General features: G+C 40.6%; 2 protein-coding genes across 3 annotated transcripts; both read left to right on the top strand.

Annotated features, from left to right (window-relative positions):
- Nucleotides 1-824: 824 nt before the first annotated feature.
- Nucleotides 825-3,940, top strand: buc (bucky ball). Of its 2 annotated transcripts, XM_046371909.1 has the most exons (7): nt 825-1,058; nt 1,183-1,332; nt 1,426-2,901; nt 2,998-3,096; nt 3,328-3,414; nt 3,509-3,578; nt 3,704-3,940. In XM_046371909.1, the coding sequence occupies exons 1-6, from the start codon at nt 1,052-1,054 to the stop codon at nt 3,538-3,540; spliced, it is 1,851 nt and encodes a 616-aa protein (XP_046227865.1). In that variant the 5' UTR covers nt 825-1,051; the 3' UTR covers nt 3,541-3,578; nt 3,704-3,940. The 2 variants fall into 2 exon arrangements, with proteins under 2 accessions (XP_046227865.1, XP_046227866.1); XM_046371910.1 differs by having other exon boundaries at nt 3,509-3,940.
- A 1,233-nt stretch (nt 3,941-5,173) lies between these two features.
- On the top strand, nt 5,174-9,591 carry LOC124049768. The gene is made up of 5 exons (XM_046371792.1): nt 5,174-5,333; nt 5,466-5,741; nt 6,375-8,507; nt 8,609-8,716; nt 9,427-9,591. Exons 2-5 carry the CDS (start codon nt 5,468-5,470, stop codon nt 9,453-9,455), a joined length of 2,544 nt encoding a protein of 847 aa, XP_046227748.1. The 5' UTR covers nt 5,174-5,333; nt 5,466-5,467; the 3' UTR covers nt 9,456-9,591.
- The last annotated feature ends 6,756 nt before the right edge of the window (nt 9,592-16,347 follow it).

Below are 16,347 nucleotides of genomic sequence, written 5' to 3'. Positions count from 1 at the left end.
TGCTTTCATAGCCTAGCTATAGTAGAATGTGATGTACCATGTTATAGAAAGCGTTTTGTCAGAAAGAGCTTTCTGGCAAAAATAGGCTTTAAGACAGGAGTTATGTAGTATGCAGGGCAACAGTCGTGATGGATGAGTGTGTCACACAGAAGACTTTCACTGAAAAAAATGGAGTTTGTGTCCTGTGTGAAACTTAAATGGTTGGCTTGTTATTTTTTATACTAGTTTCAGTTTTTCTTAATTCCTTTCAGTTTGGTAAGGTTAAAACAACAAAATATCAACTTATTAAGTTAATAAAAAGGTTAGGGTTGAAATAGTCATACAATTTTTGACACTAAGATTATTTTCAATTTCCGGATGAACAACGTTCCACGCTCATTAAATATTCATAACTAGGCTTCGCCATCCTTGGAGTTCCGCTCCAAGGATGTCAAGGAACAGTGACATCTGCTGGACAGATGGAGACACAAATCCACAGGAAACGAAAAGTTTATTAATTATATAAAACAATTCATCAATATTTCCAAAATTTCAGACTTTTTGCTTCTGAATCGTCCTTAGCATATGTATACATATACATTACATACATTTTATTGATTTAGTTTAAAATTAGCAATCAAAAATTATCTGATGTATTATAACAAGCTTTTCTATTTAGGTGAGATAGTATGAAAGTACAATAAGAAAACACATGCAAATAAACCACATTTAAAGAATTCTAAAATATAAAACAGTATTTGTTGTAAACTGTCGAACTCAAACGCTATGCTCAAGCTTAAACTGCCACCACTGAATGTCAATTAAATTGTCCGCTTGCCATTGACGGTGCAGCAGGGCAGCAGGTGTTACCTATATGACTAACGAGCGGGGAGGTTTCGGCTTTTGTTAGTTGGACGCCATGTGGACCCAAGGGTGAAGTGTTTCTGCTTTTGCTTATCGAAGAACCGACTGTAAAACTAATTGTTCGAAGCTGGGGGGGTGATTATTTGTTTGTTTCCATCCCTCAGCGGTGTTTTATTTCTGACTGCCTGAGCAAGCACGTGAAACGAAAATGGACGGTAAAGATTTCTTTATTTCGTATCCAAATGTTGGATTAATATCTGAACTATGATTTTTGCTTGGAACTCATATTTTTTAAAATAAACTTTTAAACACTGACATTTAAATTCCTGCTTCCTGCAGATGGAGGCAAACAACCACATGCATTTGGGAGTGGACAACAGAGAACTCAACACAGCAGACCTTTTTTCTATGTCCAGCCTCCATCTCAGCCTTACTTCCTCTACCAGCACTGGCAGCTCAATCCATACAGTCACTATGGTTTGCCTGGAGGTGTCAAACTATTTAAACCTTCTTTTTAAAAATGTTATCAGCCAGTATTAATCACCTGAAATTTCACTGTTTGCATTTATGTTTGTTTCCCAGGTTTTAACTTAGGCCGTCCCTGCATGCACCCTTTCCAGTACATGCAGTATCCTGGCTTTGTTTTCCCACATGCCCCAATATATCCAATGGATCACAGACGAATGTTTGAACCTCGCTTCCACGCTCCCACCTGGAGTGACATGCCTCGCCAGCAGTATCACTCACAGCCTCACGGGCGTCGAGAAACAGCCTGTTCTGAGGCTCAAACTGACCCCAGCGATGCCATAACCAAACTTATCGAATGCCTGGATAAGATTCGAGGCAGTGAGCTGCAGGGTGCTGAGAGAGAACTGGACTCAGGTGTTGCCTCTCAGTCCTCGGGAATGTTTTCTCCGGATGAGAAGAAAAGTGGAGAGCAGAGTCACAGCCTCCCTTCAAAGCCCGATGGCAGTCATCTGGAGTCTCCAGCCGCAACCTTCAGTGACTCCACAGCAGCGGGGTATGATGGTGAGTCGAGTCAAAGAAGCCTAGATGCCCTTATCCCTCAGGGGTGCTGGTCAGGAGAACTGGAAGAGGAGTTGCCCCTCGATAGCTCCTCTGTTCATGAAGAGTGTTGTAAGGTGGAGCAGCTAGCAACAGATGAACACTTCCCCGATCTTGAGAAAGCACAGGTCATGGATATCCAGTCAGATACCTCAATGACCGATCAAAGTGTTCCCAAAGATGATGCTGAAGAGCTCCTGAAGCAGACGCTGGATCCGATTCTGCCGTCAACACCATTAGTGCCATCTTCTTCCTGTACTTCCAGTCAGCCAGTGCTCAAAGATATCAAAAGTGGTGACAAAGTCTCAAAGACAGAACACCAGAAAGCTGATCAAAAGTATCAGATCCTCAAGTTGCCTTTTGAGAGCATTTTGACACCTGGAGATGCTGGAGCCAGGAACCTCTCCCCTGCTGCTCCCTATTGCTACAACTACTTATCCATGCACACCACCCATGAGCGAATGAGTGTCCTCAGTCCATCTCTGGATGAGCTTTCTTCCAGAGATGAGATGTTCTCCACAGATCTGGATGATCCAGATCTCTTCCCCAAACATGTGTATACAGGCAGGAGGGTTGCAGAAGTTGTAAGTGGATCTCCCCAGGTTGCTGGAGAAGTAGGGGAAGGGTGGCTGCCAGATTCAAAGAGGTTAATGTGTGCCTGCTGTGGGAAAAGCCTTGCAAAAGGGGTGGGTAGGAATAAAGTCCACAGCTCCAAGATATACAGGAATGAGGTTGGAGACTCTGATGAGGACAGCAGATATGGGAGAGGGTGTGAAACGCCTGTCAGAGTGGTTGTAAGGAAACATTCTGCATCCAGGAAGCCCCATTCTGTCCCACTGAGGCATGCTGCAAAACCTTGGTATAAGAGGGGCCAGTACAAAGATTCCTCAGATCCAGTAAACCAGGAGGAAGGTCCTGATCCTTGTAAGCAGGAGCCAACTGATGGTGAGATTGGAGAGATGAGTAGTGAGCTGCAGTGCAGAACATGTCTAGGTAAGTCCCTGCCAGGAGTTTTTTTTGACATCTTCAGATGACTTCATGTTTTTCTCATGTTAGAAATAAGTACTGAATCCGTGAGCTCTTTCATAGACATACTCTGCAGAGAAGATCTGACCACGTCGGACCAAGGCAGGTGGGGAAACGGTGATGTGATTCCCAGGCGGAGACAAGCAACCTCTCTGCAACAAGGTTGAATTATGTTGCTGAAATGTCTTGTAGGAAAAATAAATACACAAGTTTAGTATCAGTCTTCTCCTGAACTGATAAAGTTTACAGGGCCAACCATTTTGCATTTTTATCAATCATTAAAATCTTGCAGCCAAGTTAGAACCTTGCTTCTTGGCCTTAATCCATTCTTCAGATTACATTTAATCAATATTGTCGTCTTGGTATTTTATTCTGGTCATTTTTGTTGGATAGAGATAAGTGCTCAGAGGAAAGTGATGTACCACAGGCCAAGAGATGAGGACAATGACGACAAGCCGCCACCAATACACTGGGAGAGAGGTTAACATCTGATTTTTCTGAGCCAGTACTGTTCAAATTGACCTGGCATTGATATTTTTTTTCCTTTTTAAATTTTTTTTGTTTCTTCTTTCAGGCTCTACAATGAGAGGAGAACCAAGATGTTGATGTCCCCTATTTGACTGTCTAACAAATTGTGTTGAACTGTATGTGAAATGCACACAGCATTGCAAAAGATGAAGCATTAAAATGGCAACATACTTTTCAATATGTTTAATATTTGCCTTGGTATAAAATATGCAAACATTTAAGTATTTTCTTTCTTCCTCAGGTCCCCTCAAAGGTGTACTTGTTCCAGGATAATGTAATGTGTAATATTAAGAGCACCAGGTGAAATGCACTGCACAGAAGGCTTCTTTTTGTTTGCTAGTAAAAAGGAAAAAAAATGTATAAAGTTTATGCAGTGGCACCATTCATGATTTATGAATTTCACAAACAGAACTCAAAGGTTGTGCACATGGTGTTCCACTGTTTGGGGCCAGTTCAATAAAATATTGTCATTATTTAAGCTTTGTGTTCCATCGTTTTACATCATGACATCTTGCAACAGTTCACATTGTGCTCAGACCTTTTTTTTTTTTTTTACTTAATTTATAACAAAGAGGCTGGAATAACATGAATTCTTCCACATTTTAAGTTATGTCTTAATACTGGTTGAAATCCGAGGCTGCACTGCAAGAAGCAGTAACTCTGGACATCTTGGGGTAATACCAGGCAGAAGTTTCACATTTGAGAAGTTCTATGATTTTACTCACCTTTCATACTGTCACAATAGATGCTGATCTACCTGTCATTCACTGTTGTTCTGTTATATGTATAGATATGGCTGTAGTAGATTCGCAGAGCTAGGTGCTGTTTTACCCAGTGACATTGTGTGTCTGATATTTACATAACAGCTTGAGTTGAAATGATTGGTTGAGTAATGCATCAGCTGTATCCCAGCTGACTGCGGGTGAGAGGCGCGGTACACCCTGGACTGATTGCCAGTCTATCGCAGGGCCAACATACAAAGACAGACAACCACACACTCTCACACTCACACCTAGGGGCAATGTAGAGTAGCCAATTAACCTAACGTGCATGTTTTTGGTATTGTGGGAGGAAGCCAAAGTACCCGGAGAAAACCCACGCAGGCACAGGGAGAACATGCAAACTCCACATAGAAGGGCCCAGACCGGGATTCGAACCTGGAATCCTCTTGCTATGAAGCGACAGTGCTAACCACTGCACCACCGTGCTGCCCTTACAATTGATTATTTAACTGAAAAAATTAAATGAGATTAATTAGCAATAGCACTGGTGTAAAATCACTGGTAAAGTTGGCAAACTGACCACCAAAGTGTCCAGCTTTATAATTCTCTTTAAGTCTTTAGGGGTCACACCTGCATCTCAGCACAGGCCTATAAATCTGTGCTTTGCAATTTAGAGATGCTATCTTTTGCTATCTTTTTCACCTCTTAAAGAGTCAACCCTCATGAAAATTAGCTTTGAGCTGATTTGACCTTCACATAGATGTTAAACATGAAAAGATGGCCCACTTTGAGTCACATATCTGTAACGTGCCAATGATTCTAACAAGCTGCAGGTCTGTTGGTCTTAATTGAAGCCAATCAGCTTCTTACCTCATCTACCTTGAAGGGACCAGTCCCACTTTTACATCTTAATCTATTGTCTTCATTTCCTCAGGTGAGTTAACGCAGTGGGAGGGAATAAATACAAATAAACATTTTTCATTGGCTTTAAAAGCAGATCATTAAAGTCTAATTGGGTAACTGTCACCTGGAGCCAAATTCTAACCAATCAGCACAGCGTTTGACATTTTATCTATACCATGAGTCCACACCTTTGATTTCCAAACATACTTTCAAAGTGATTTCTCAGTGGTAGTCTTCTTTTTGCATGTAAGTAGACTTGTTCAGTAAGTGTTTTCTGGTCAGAAAATACAATGAAACCATGCACCAAATCTGGTAACTAAGAACAAAGTGGGTAGCTTTGCTTTTCTTTGCTTAGCTTACTTCTCATCTCTTTGTCAGATATGGAGCCAACCACATCTACCATGCAACATTCTTATGGCCGGGGCTCTCAGGGTCCTAAGTCACCACATGGTGCCCAGCAAACCCAGGGGCTACATCAACCGTCTACCGGGCCTTCAGGACCTCCACGTCCTGAGGACCAGCACCAGCAGAACCACAAACCTTTCTTCTACGTACAGCCCTCACAGCCATACATGCCCATGCAGAATCTGCAGTGGCCTGTGCCAGTTCCCTTGCCTTTGTCCTACAACCCATACTATGGCTACCCTAGTTTAGGTAAGTGAAGAAAAAGCTTGTGTTGGTTGATTTTAGGGGTGTAGTGGTCCCTAATAGTATTTACCTTATGATACATGTTATCTAGCAACAGTCACAGATCTCTAATGTCCTTTATGTTGTATTTACAGAGCAATTAATGTACTCAAACTCTTTTCACCAAATCCTATGATGGTTTCTGTATTTTGAGTATGTTTCTTTGTCCATTATTTTATTTTATAGTTTGTTTGTTGAAATATTTGTGACATTTTGCCTCCTTTGTGTTAATTATCAATAACATTGTTTTTCACATATTATATAAACTGTTAATTTTTATATATATATATATATGTGTGTGTGTGTGTGTGTACTATCAAATGCACAGGTTGGAAGGGTTTAGATTTAGGATTTACAGCATGCAACATATGTGCAAAATTATGTACAGGTATTCATATTTCCCTGTGGAAATCCTACCTGTCACTGCCAAATTTTAGACCCAAATCCCAAAGAAGTTTTATGCAACAACTTTACCTGAAATGTGATGTGTTGAGTCAGCGTGCACAACCTTTTTTTTTTTCTTTTTACACTGTTAAGCAAAATTTGATTGAAAATAAAATTCTAATTTATTACTGATTACATTTTTTAATCCTATTAAAGGTTATGGCCTGCCAGTGATGCCCAACTATCAGCCAAATCCATACATGGAACCACCTGGCTTTGTGGTACCCCATACCCACCTTCATTTAATTGACTACAGACGCATGCTGAACTCTCAGTATTACCAGACTATGGCCTACCATTCCCGTAGGTTCCGCTACCAGAACGACAGCCAGACCAGAGAAATGACCAGCTCTGAAGTTCAAACTGAGCCACTGTTTCCGGCCCGGAGAACCAGCACTCCAGGCTCTAATGATGTTGAGTCCCCTTGTGGCCTCCCTATCTGCAGCAGCAACAACAGCCCCAGTGTCTCCACCACTCAGCTGCTACCGCCAGCCTTGACTGTGTCAAAGGGGGATCATTCTATGGAGTTAAAGGACATAGTACCCCCTTCCAAAGCAAGGACACAACCAAATGGCAGCTTTGTGATTCAAACAGAGGAGGTAAGGATTGAGTGCTGCACCACACCAGCAGGACTTCAACTCCTACACTCTCATGAAACTGCAAAAGTATCTCACAGCTTTTCTGAAGACGCGGTACAGTGTGACACTATCCTCCAGGGTCATGTGCTACAGGACAAAGAACTGTTGCTTTCTGCAGACCAGTCTGACCAGGCACTCCATGCTTGTCCTGACATCCTGTTAGTTGGAACTCCCAGCACCGGTGAGATAATCCCTGCTCTGGAGGAGTCCATGAACCAGATGGACCCTGTGACTGTTGCCTCCAACATTAGTTTCCAAGTAACGGCTCATGGTGGTGTTCAGGAGACAAGTGGAGAGAAAGACCTGACCATGACATCCAAGAATTTACACTTTGATCCCAAGTACCTGGAAGAGCTCAGGAAGATGGAATCCACAGTCTGGTCAATGGAAGAAACTTTAATTCCTTCACCTGAATCACTGATCCAAAATACCTATACAGAGCCTAAAGATGAAATGCTGGCTGTTGTAGCCAAAGTGCCACCACCAGACACACTGACTGTCAGACAGGAGGCTCCTACAGAAGAGGTCGTCCCCATGATCGAGATGCCTCTTTTGACAGCAGATGAACTGGAAGACATGGTCTCCACAGTGAAGGGTCATGTTGGTGAAATGTCTAAAGCTGATGCTTGTCCCATCAAGGATGTTCCTGTTGCGATGGAAACTCCTAAGACCAAATTGACACACACAGCAGAGGTGGCTGATGCATCTCATTTGCCAGTGTTGGATAATTCTCCCGATAAGGCAGATAGAAACCAACATAGACAAGAAATGAATGTCCAGGAACACCAGGACACTTCATTCGAATCATTGCCCGCTTACCTCCCATCAACCAACTGGCTATCTGACTTTGACAATTTCCACTATTGTAGCAAGTTACCACCAACTCCAAAGAAGTTGAACAGACCTCAGAGAAGCCAGGGTTTAGATGTGCCTTCCAGAAGAAGAAAACTAGACCTACAATACAAAGAACAACCTACCATTCGCAAGCCAAAAGAGAGGTACAAACCTAAAGGCAAGGTTGATCGGAGAAGCCTCTCTGACCATGAATGCTGCGTTAGTAGAAAATTCAATGAGAATGCATTTACCCCTTATGAATCAAAGAGGGAAAGACTTTGCACCAGATGTCTAGCAAAGCACAGGGTCTGTGCATCTGTGGGTCCAGGACTCGATGATCGGATCTTAAAAAGAAAAGCAGTTCCTTTTCAACAGCGGAATGAAGCCCTCTTACCAACATGTGAAGCATGCAAATCTCACTCCAAAAAACAGCTAATGAGAAAAAGTTCCAGTCCTGATGTCTGTGGCTGTCAGCATGGACACGATACTGAAGGAGAATCTTCTGAGAATAGCTCTAGTCGCACAGGGCCAAAATGGAGGGCATCTAATGACCCCAGGAAGCTCAGCGATCTCAAGAGGCCACTGGCCTCCAAGCAGAACTTGGAGGCATGTTCTGCAGCGATGTACCCAAAGCTCTGGGATGAGAACTGTGTGTGTAATGAACCACAGCAACAGACTGTTGCATGGGAGAGGTCACACCACTGTCCTCATGGAAATGTCATCCAAGAAATGGATGAGAATTGTGCCATGCCTGTTTCCCTCAAAGACACACGGAGGAGCATGGATCAGATTTACCTGACACACTGGTGGCAAACAGGTAAACAAATGGCTTTCACTTTGACATCAGGAGAATTAAACTTTAACATGCTGCTCTCTCTGATTTCTTTGCAATGTCATAACTCCATAATCATCTAACAGAGAAGTCATGGAAAGCAGTGATACCTAAACCTGACGTTGATGGCTCCAAGAATGAAGCCAGATCACAGCACTTGAATAAGCACAAGAAATCACAACCACAGTCACAAGGTTTGCTTTTGGCATTTCACTTTGTGCTCTAAAATCAGCTTAATGTAAATCATTCACATCAAGATTTACAAAAAAGAGAAAACTTTGAATGCAGAAAAAACAGAATTCTGTATGGTATTGTGTACACAGAGGCATTAAATAGATCTACAACAGGTGTCTCTGGAAATGGAGAAAAGGCAGAAAGAGACATAACTATAGTATGACATAAACTTCTGTCGCTTCCTGTCTTTTCTCTATTTCTGGAGATCTTCTGTCAGCATAAACCTCTTGATCTAAGCCTTTTATTCTTGCCCTTGGTCTTTTAGCACCCACATCTATACACATTAAATGATCTCAGTATAAGATCTATGTCTTCTACATCTACAGCTTTGTATTTTTGTAGACTGACATGCCTATGTCATCATCGGGCTCTGTTTACCCAGTATGTTCCAGCTGATGTGGATGTAGGTAGAGTGCAGTTTTTTGGATATGAAACTGAAGTTGATAAGTGTCTATGTCTGACTTGAGCTATCCAAATGTTGCCTGGATGGGATGATGATGTCTTCTTCCTCAGATCTGCATTTACTATTGTGTGATGAATTGATTGAGTGTATGAAATGTGCCATATTTTGTCCAGGCTGTTAGATAAAAGCCATGTCATGATGAATACAGAGAGTCTGCAGATTGGCTTAACTGCTTTTAATATTGTGTATTTTGTTTTCTCTCTACAGGAAGTTGTAGAAAAGACACAAGATGCTGATTTGCACAAGAGCACAATTCAAAAGTGAAAAACACTTTTTTTAAAAAATGATACGCACTTAATTTAAATTATTTCCACTTAAATGAATTGTATAATAAATCACTGTTCACTGTTTATAAACATTAATTTAAACACAGATTATGGTAGTACTTGTAGTGATTTTGCTTTGGAAAAAAATACTTGCACCAACACTTGAACCTGCTTTTCCAATAATGTCTGAGCAGTAATATTGTGGTAAAGGATGTAGTATTTGCATTTTTCCACTGGGTGGAGCTATTTCTATACAAACCATAGACGACAACTCCCTTACATGATAACCTGCCGAACTTAAAGCTTTATTTTTTTACTTGCACAGATTAAAAAAAAAAACATTCAGAATTATTGCAGAAATGATAGAATAGATTAAAAATGTAATTTTCCAGATAAACCCCAGTCTTGTATTATTGGACAGCAAATGAAAATGTTCCATGCAAAAGATGATACAGAATATTTTGCAGTCTGGCAACTTATTTCCTCACATGGATGCTACTGCTTCTTCCTTTCATTTCACTGTTCTCATCTCCAGTTTGAACATAATGCATTTAACAAACTCCTGTGCTCGCATTTGCATAAGACCTTTAAACTGACAGTCTTAGCTGGAGTGACTTTCAGTGAATGTTAAGTTGGTTGTTTATCATCATGTTCAAGTGAGTGCCTGGTGGTTTGAAAATGGTTCCTGGGGTTCAAACCTGTGACCTTTTGATACCACTGGCTGTAGCTTATACACCTTCTCTCAATAAGGTTGGTAGCTGGTCAGAGACTGTAAGAAAGTAGGGAAGAGCTGAGCCTTACTGCACAAAATTGTGTAATCCAATAAAAAAATAGTGTATATTCTTTAGGAAAATGTCAGTTTCGAAGCAGTTTCACCTGCTGCTGCATAAATTTCTTAAAATGAGACAAAGAACAGTAATTTAGCCATACTAGTGGCTCTAGGTCAGTGTTAATTTGTCCGCCACTTTGGTTCAAACTTAAATATCTGCATGGCTTACCATGAAAAATTGAGGAAGCAGTTCTCTGGAGACTCTAACATTCAGAGTCTCAAGAGAATAAATTCTATTGATTTTTCCTTTAGTGCCCCATTGAGACTGATATTTGTGTAATATATTGCTGAGGTATTTGGTATACACATTCTCTGTCAGGATGAACTGCAAAAACTTGATCCCTTGACCTTTCTTCTGGTACCATTGTTGGCTCTGAGGTTTAATTTGTCCAATACTTTTGTTTATGACCTAGTACCTGCCAATGACAATCTCATCCGTTTCAGTTGCCCTTTGTGTTTAATGTTAATTAACAAATGTTAGTTTGCTAAAACAATAAGCTAAGGGGGATATTTAGGTACTGAGCATGTTGTAAATTACTGGTGACAAAGCTATTTTTCAGTTCAGCGGGGTATTAAGTGAGACTACAGATGTGAATGGGACCAACTGCAGTTCATTGCATTTGCATAAAATACTGCTGAATAAAATCTGATGCCTAAAGGGGCTGGTCAGCTCTTTCAGACCTGCTATTTGGATGGTCAGATAACTTCAGACCCCCCCCCCACACACACACAGTTCCGACGCCTGATTAGTAAGGCATGGGTCTGACCATTTCTTTAACTTTCAGAGACCGACAATCCTAATTCATTTACATTTTCCACCATGATTGGCCAGCAGTACAGAGTTAAGAAGGAACCAGGATGTGTGTCTCTATAGCTCGGCTTATTTTCAATTTCAGTTTTACTTTATTATCAGAAACATGGATCTATATCATATTTCCTTCACTTTTCATCTGGACAACCAAATGCTGCACAATAAATAGCTTCCAAGCGAGAGTGGAAATCCCCATATTTAATTCATATCATGTCTCCTTTCCTGTATAACGGTTTGCTTTTCAGTTCAATGTTCCAGAGAGGGTGTTGGAATATTACCCTGACCCAAACTGTGTAGACATGTGTTACGCATGAAAAAAGTGTTTTCAGCTGCAGAACGGACGCTATCATCATTGTCGTGAGCATGTTTGCACACTGATGTTAGCATTTAGCTTAGAGCGCTGCTGTGCTGACAGCCTCACAGAGCTGATAGTATGACTGTTAACCCTTAGCCCTGTTTCTGATTATGTCAGCTAAAACATGTAAACACTCAATAACATTCTTCTGAAATGGGAGAATAGTTTATTTTGTGGAAAAATCCTACACTATATTGAATTAACAATCAAAAAGGACATTATTAGAGTCACAGTATTTCATGCTGTGAAGGTTACTGTGAACCCCATTATTGACGGATAATATGTAATGTCGCTCCCCAAAGGAAAAGAAATACACAAATGTATTGAATAAATAATGAACTGTGTTGTGCCAGACCATTAGAGTTTATGCAGTGTTCAGCAGGCCTTTTAGACCAGGTAATGAAACCAGTCTTTCTGACATTGTTCCAAATGAAACATGTAATGACATACGCAGCAATAATAGCCTTCCTGGCTGGAGGGAAGGTAAATACCAGGATGTAGATTGCATGTTTCTGTCAGTTGCTTCATGTGAGAGAATTGTCAGAATTGGTGTGTGTGTGAGATGTTCAGGGTCTCACAACAGGCCAATAAACAGCTCACTCTCCCTCAGACTGCTCTCTTCTCCTCATCCTCCACGGAGAGATTTGCACAGAAAGCCCACACAATGTGTCGTCTTCAAAGGGAAGAAAGGCCTGCTTTGGTGCATTGTTTGAAACAGAGACAGTCGAAAGCTTTTGCAATTTGAAACAACCCTCTTAAGTGATTTCTTACTAAAAGGAAGGAGAAGTTCTTTGAAGCTAACAACGTGTGGTGAAGGAGGCCAGATGGGAAGAAGAAAGTTGCAGTACTGGAGTGCAACGAATGATTTCCCCTCAGATTTTTCAGTTTCAGGGTGGAGATGGACAGCATGATTTGGATGGTCTCAGAGCTCATATCTCCTCTACTCCTTCTTCATGCTGCCACTCCATCTTGATGACGCCTGCATTATGGGCAAATCTGAAAGGCTTCAGCATGATTGTCTCCTGAGGGGATTTACGGTATGAGGTGGTGGTGGCAGGATGTCTGATAAGCTGTGTGTATCACATAAAGCTGGAGGAGGCACATATATTTCATGCAGAACGACACAAACAGTTGGGGTCTCTGTGGGTAAAACGTCCGCAGTGATAATTTCCCTTTATGGAGCGGCTGTGAGCTGATGCTTTCCAATGAATGAACACAAAAATGTCCTTTCAAAGAAAGAAAAATGAAAAAAACTGTCACAAGTGAGGACATTTTACAGTTTCTCACCTCAGCATCAGCTCTTGAAATGCACTGTGCACAAACATGCAAATATTTTGAAAAAATGGTTATTTCAATAGCAAGAGTCAGTTTATCCAAATCACAAAAAACTGTTTTTTACTTTCTGTTCTCATTTAATGTGAGTGGAGGTAGTGTTCTGTGGGCCCTACTGTTCTATTTTCATGTATGTTAGGTTTTATTTTTTGTTGTTGTCTTCTTTTATCATTTCTTTTCCTCTGTGGTTTGACTGTAAGCACCTTGCAGCTTTGGTTAGAAAGGGGCTATATCACTGCAGTTGTTTTGGTTTATTATTTTGTTATTTCTTGCATTAAATGCTGGTGTTCAGTTGACTCATTTATCATTAAATGCACAGTGAGAGACTGCATAACAATGACCCAGAAAAAAAATGAAACCAACAGGTCTCTGGAAAGTAGGAGAATACATAAAAAACGTGAAACTGGCAAATTACAGATTTTACACTCCTGTTTCTGTACTAGAAAACAAATGAGATACATATTAATCGGTGATGTTAAAAGGTGTATTTTTTAAACTTTGGACAGCGCAGGACTAGCTGTTTCCCTTGCTTTCAGTATTTATGCTGATCTATCAGGCTAACCATGATAATGATTTACATCTCTTCTGCAAAGCCATGGCCACAGCCATGTTGCAAACATGTGGTGATCTTAAAGAGTTTAATGCACAGCTGTAGATTAAACCATCCAACTGTATGCAAAGTTGTTAATATGTGCTAAACAGCAGGAAAATGCAGTTAATGCAGCAATAATATTAATTCAAAAACATCATATACCAAAATGCTGACAGGGAACATTTCACTGCAGAATGAGTACTTTTACTTTTCACACTTTAAATTAATTATGCTTTTACTGAGTAGTAAATAATTTTTTAAATGTGGGACTTTGCAGAGTATTTCTACAGTGTGGTAATTCTACTTTCACCTCAGGAAAAGTACAAGGTCTGAATGATTGCGCATGAATGTTTATGCATGAATTTATCTGAATTTGTGGTTGCACCATTTCTCTTTTATAGGCTGTTACAGATGCACTTCATTTGATAGTGTCTCTTTTTGTGTTCGAGCAGCTTGTGTTAAAGTCAGTGCATTCCTCTATATGTGTGTGTGTGTGAGTGCAGTCTGCGTGGGTGTGCATAGCTGCTTGAGATGCCTTTAAGAGCTGTGGGAGCTTAAGAGCATCCATTCTGCCTCCTTAACTGTTTGGAGTGATCCCGTCAAGCTGTCAAGTCGGTTTTACTGGAGAACAGCGGAGCGTGTGCCACATAGTTCAAGTGTTTTGAAATGCTCATCATCAACAGACAAGTCAGAGATGACTAAGTGGTATCACTACACACAATTACTTTGAGGAGTATTTCCTCAAGTACTCTCTGCTCTTTTTTTTTTACAGGGAAATAAAAATAACCCTGAACAAAAAACTACAGCAAGAGATTATTAGATTAGTAAAAATGAAAAAAAAAAAAGAACATTATTAATTTAACACAGATTAAACCATTGTTATTGGTGGGGATGCCCAGATAGCCTTGCAACTAAATATCTTATCTTATCTTATCATATCTTATCTTATCTTATCTTATCTTATCTTATCTTATGTAACTGGAATCTTTCATACATAGTTTCCGTTCTGAAACAGAACCTTAGCATGTCATCCCTGACTCTTTAATGATTTCTGCCCTACAATGCTAACATGCCAGCTGGGAACATGCGAGGTACATGGCTCAGTCACAGTGGTCTTCCATGTTAGCTGGTTGGCTAGCCCAAACCAACTAGCCCTAGCTGGTAAATTAGAATTACAATATAGTTTATTTAGAGACATAATGACACAATAGGCTGTCTCATAACTGTAATCAAATCATGCTTCTTCAGCCGAACAGTTTACACTCAAAATTGCAGTGACCCTCATGCAATCCATCCAGAGTTTCTTCTTTTTCTGGTTGGTTGTGTGGACTTAAAGCTGGTTATGGTTAAACGCTGTGCCCGGGGCATTAGTGACACTTGTTATCCAGAGATGTTGGGAGGACATATCGGTTCTTTATATTCATTAATTCAATCTGTAGCTAGCCCTTCTATGTGATACTAGGTACTGAAAATATATTAAAAGTATAGACATATTACTGCAACAGTGAAAAAAGACCTGCTCTGCTTTACAAGAGCAATGTTGTTCCTTAAAAGTGAATTCCAGTATTGTTAAATACCCTGTGTTTGAATATTTTGGTGTGTTAATGTCTCATGGCTAGAAAAACATTAGAGCTGTAATCCTCCTCCATCCTAATCCTCAAGGGCAACTTTGGCCGTCAAAATACGTCCAATTAAAGTGTTTGTTTTTGCCCCTGACAGCCTCTCATTGTTGTCCTAAATGTCCAAATTGTGGAAAATATCCCTACAGAGATAGAGTGCCTTGTTCATGAATAAAATCCTTTTTATTTAACCAGAAACAGCTGCTATGTGGTTCTTACCAAATCAACGAGACTCCACTGCAACAAAAACTGTAATATTACTGTGTTGTAATTTTCTGTCATAGCATTCAGGCTTAAATTAACATCCACACCACTAAATGTGTCTATATTTTTGTGTATATGTTAAAATGCAATGCATGTGCATCAGCGTATGTTTCTTTACACCTATACTCTCAGAATGGAGTACATTTGCAAAGATCATTGTTTGAAATCTGTGTTTCTACCTTATCATCACCTCACCTCCCCTTCAGCCAAAGACGAACACTCGGCTGATGTCGTGACTGTACCGTCTGCTCTCTGTGACTTCTGAAGGACATGATAAATGCTTCTTTGAAGGATCCCTTCTGTCATCCAGACGCCCAATTAGGGGCCTGCTATGGCTGGCCACTCTGGACTGAAAGGTAGGAGGGCAGCATCAGTCACTCAGCGGACCACAGTGACTTTCTGCTCGTTTAGCCCATTGGTCACCTTAACAAAAGCAGCTGCAGATGGTTCATTTCTATCCATGTACATGGCAATTCTCTCAGACTCTATTTCCTATCTGCAATATTTCCATATATTCTTTATAGATCTATCATACAGTGGAGCAAAGACAAACACAAAAAGTGAAACATTTATCAAGAAATTCAGTTTATAATGGTTACTGTAATCCATTAGTGAATGAGTGGACATAAAGGTCCTGTAGGAGTACAGCATTTGCAAAAAAACTCAGTAAAAATGTGTGTCAGCGAGTGTGTATTGCTGTAAAGTGTGTGGTCATTTTTCAGCAGAGGTGGTCCTGTGTGGCTCATGGCACTAACATTGGCAGGGTTGGGGTTTGAGGTTTGATTTCCACCGGGGCTTCCCACACACAGGTGTATATACTCAATTAAGCAGAAACACACTCAAGGTCGCGCTGCGCTGCGGTTATTGGCAGCAGTGAACTGCAGCTGGAGGAAATGTAGATCAGCCAGCCGCCACAGTGAAACATGACCTTGACAGTGTTATTGCTTTTAAACAAGACTGACTACATTTACACAGGAGCTCCAAAGTGAACTGATCTTATGTCTTATGTGAAGACCGCTGGTGACATTTTTCTCACCACAAGTTGCTTGATTTCACCGGA

This window comes from Scatophagus argus, chromosome 18 (assembly GCF_020382885.2).
Source record: "Scatophagus argus isolate fScaArg1 chromosome 18, fScaArg1.pri, whole genome shotgun sequence".
In the NCBI taxonomy this organism is placed as follows: Eukaryota; Metazoa; Chordata; class Actinopteri; family Scatophagidae; genus Scatophagus; species Scatophagus argus.
The sequence above is the reverse complement of the archived record's forward strand: the minus strand, read 5'-3'. Positions and strand labels throughout refer to the sequence as shown.

Coding starts and splice junctions, on each gene's coding strand:
- buc (XM_046371909.1), top strand. Junction 1,333..1,425: donor TCACTATGGTTTGCCTGGAG/GTGTCAAACTAT, acceptor TTTGTTTCCCAG/GTTTTAACTTAGGCCGTCCC. Junction 2,902..2,997: donor GCAGTGCAGAACATGTCTAG/GTAAGTCCCTGC, acceptor GCTCTTTCATAG/ACATACTCTGCAGAGAAGAT.
- LOC124049768 (XM_046371792.1), top strand. CDS start 5,468: ATGGAGCCAACCACATCTACCATGCAACATTCTTATGGCCGGGGCTCT. Junction 8,508..8,608: donor GACACACTGGTGGCAAACAG/GTAAACAAATGG, acceptor ATCATCTAACAG/AGAAGTCATGGAAAGCAGTG. Junction 8,717..9,426: donor ATCACAACCACAGTCACAAG/GTTTGCTTTTGG, acceptor TTCTCTCTACAG/GAAGTTGTAGAAAAGACACA.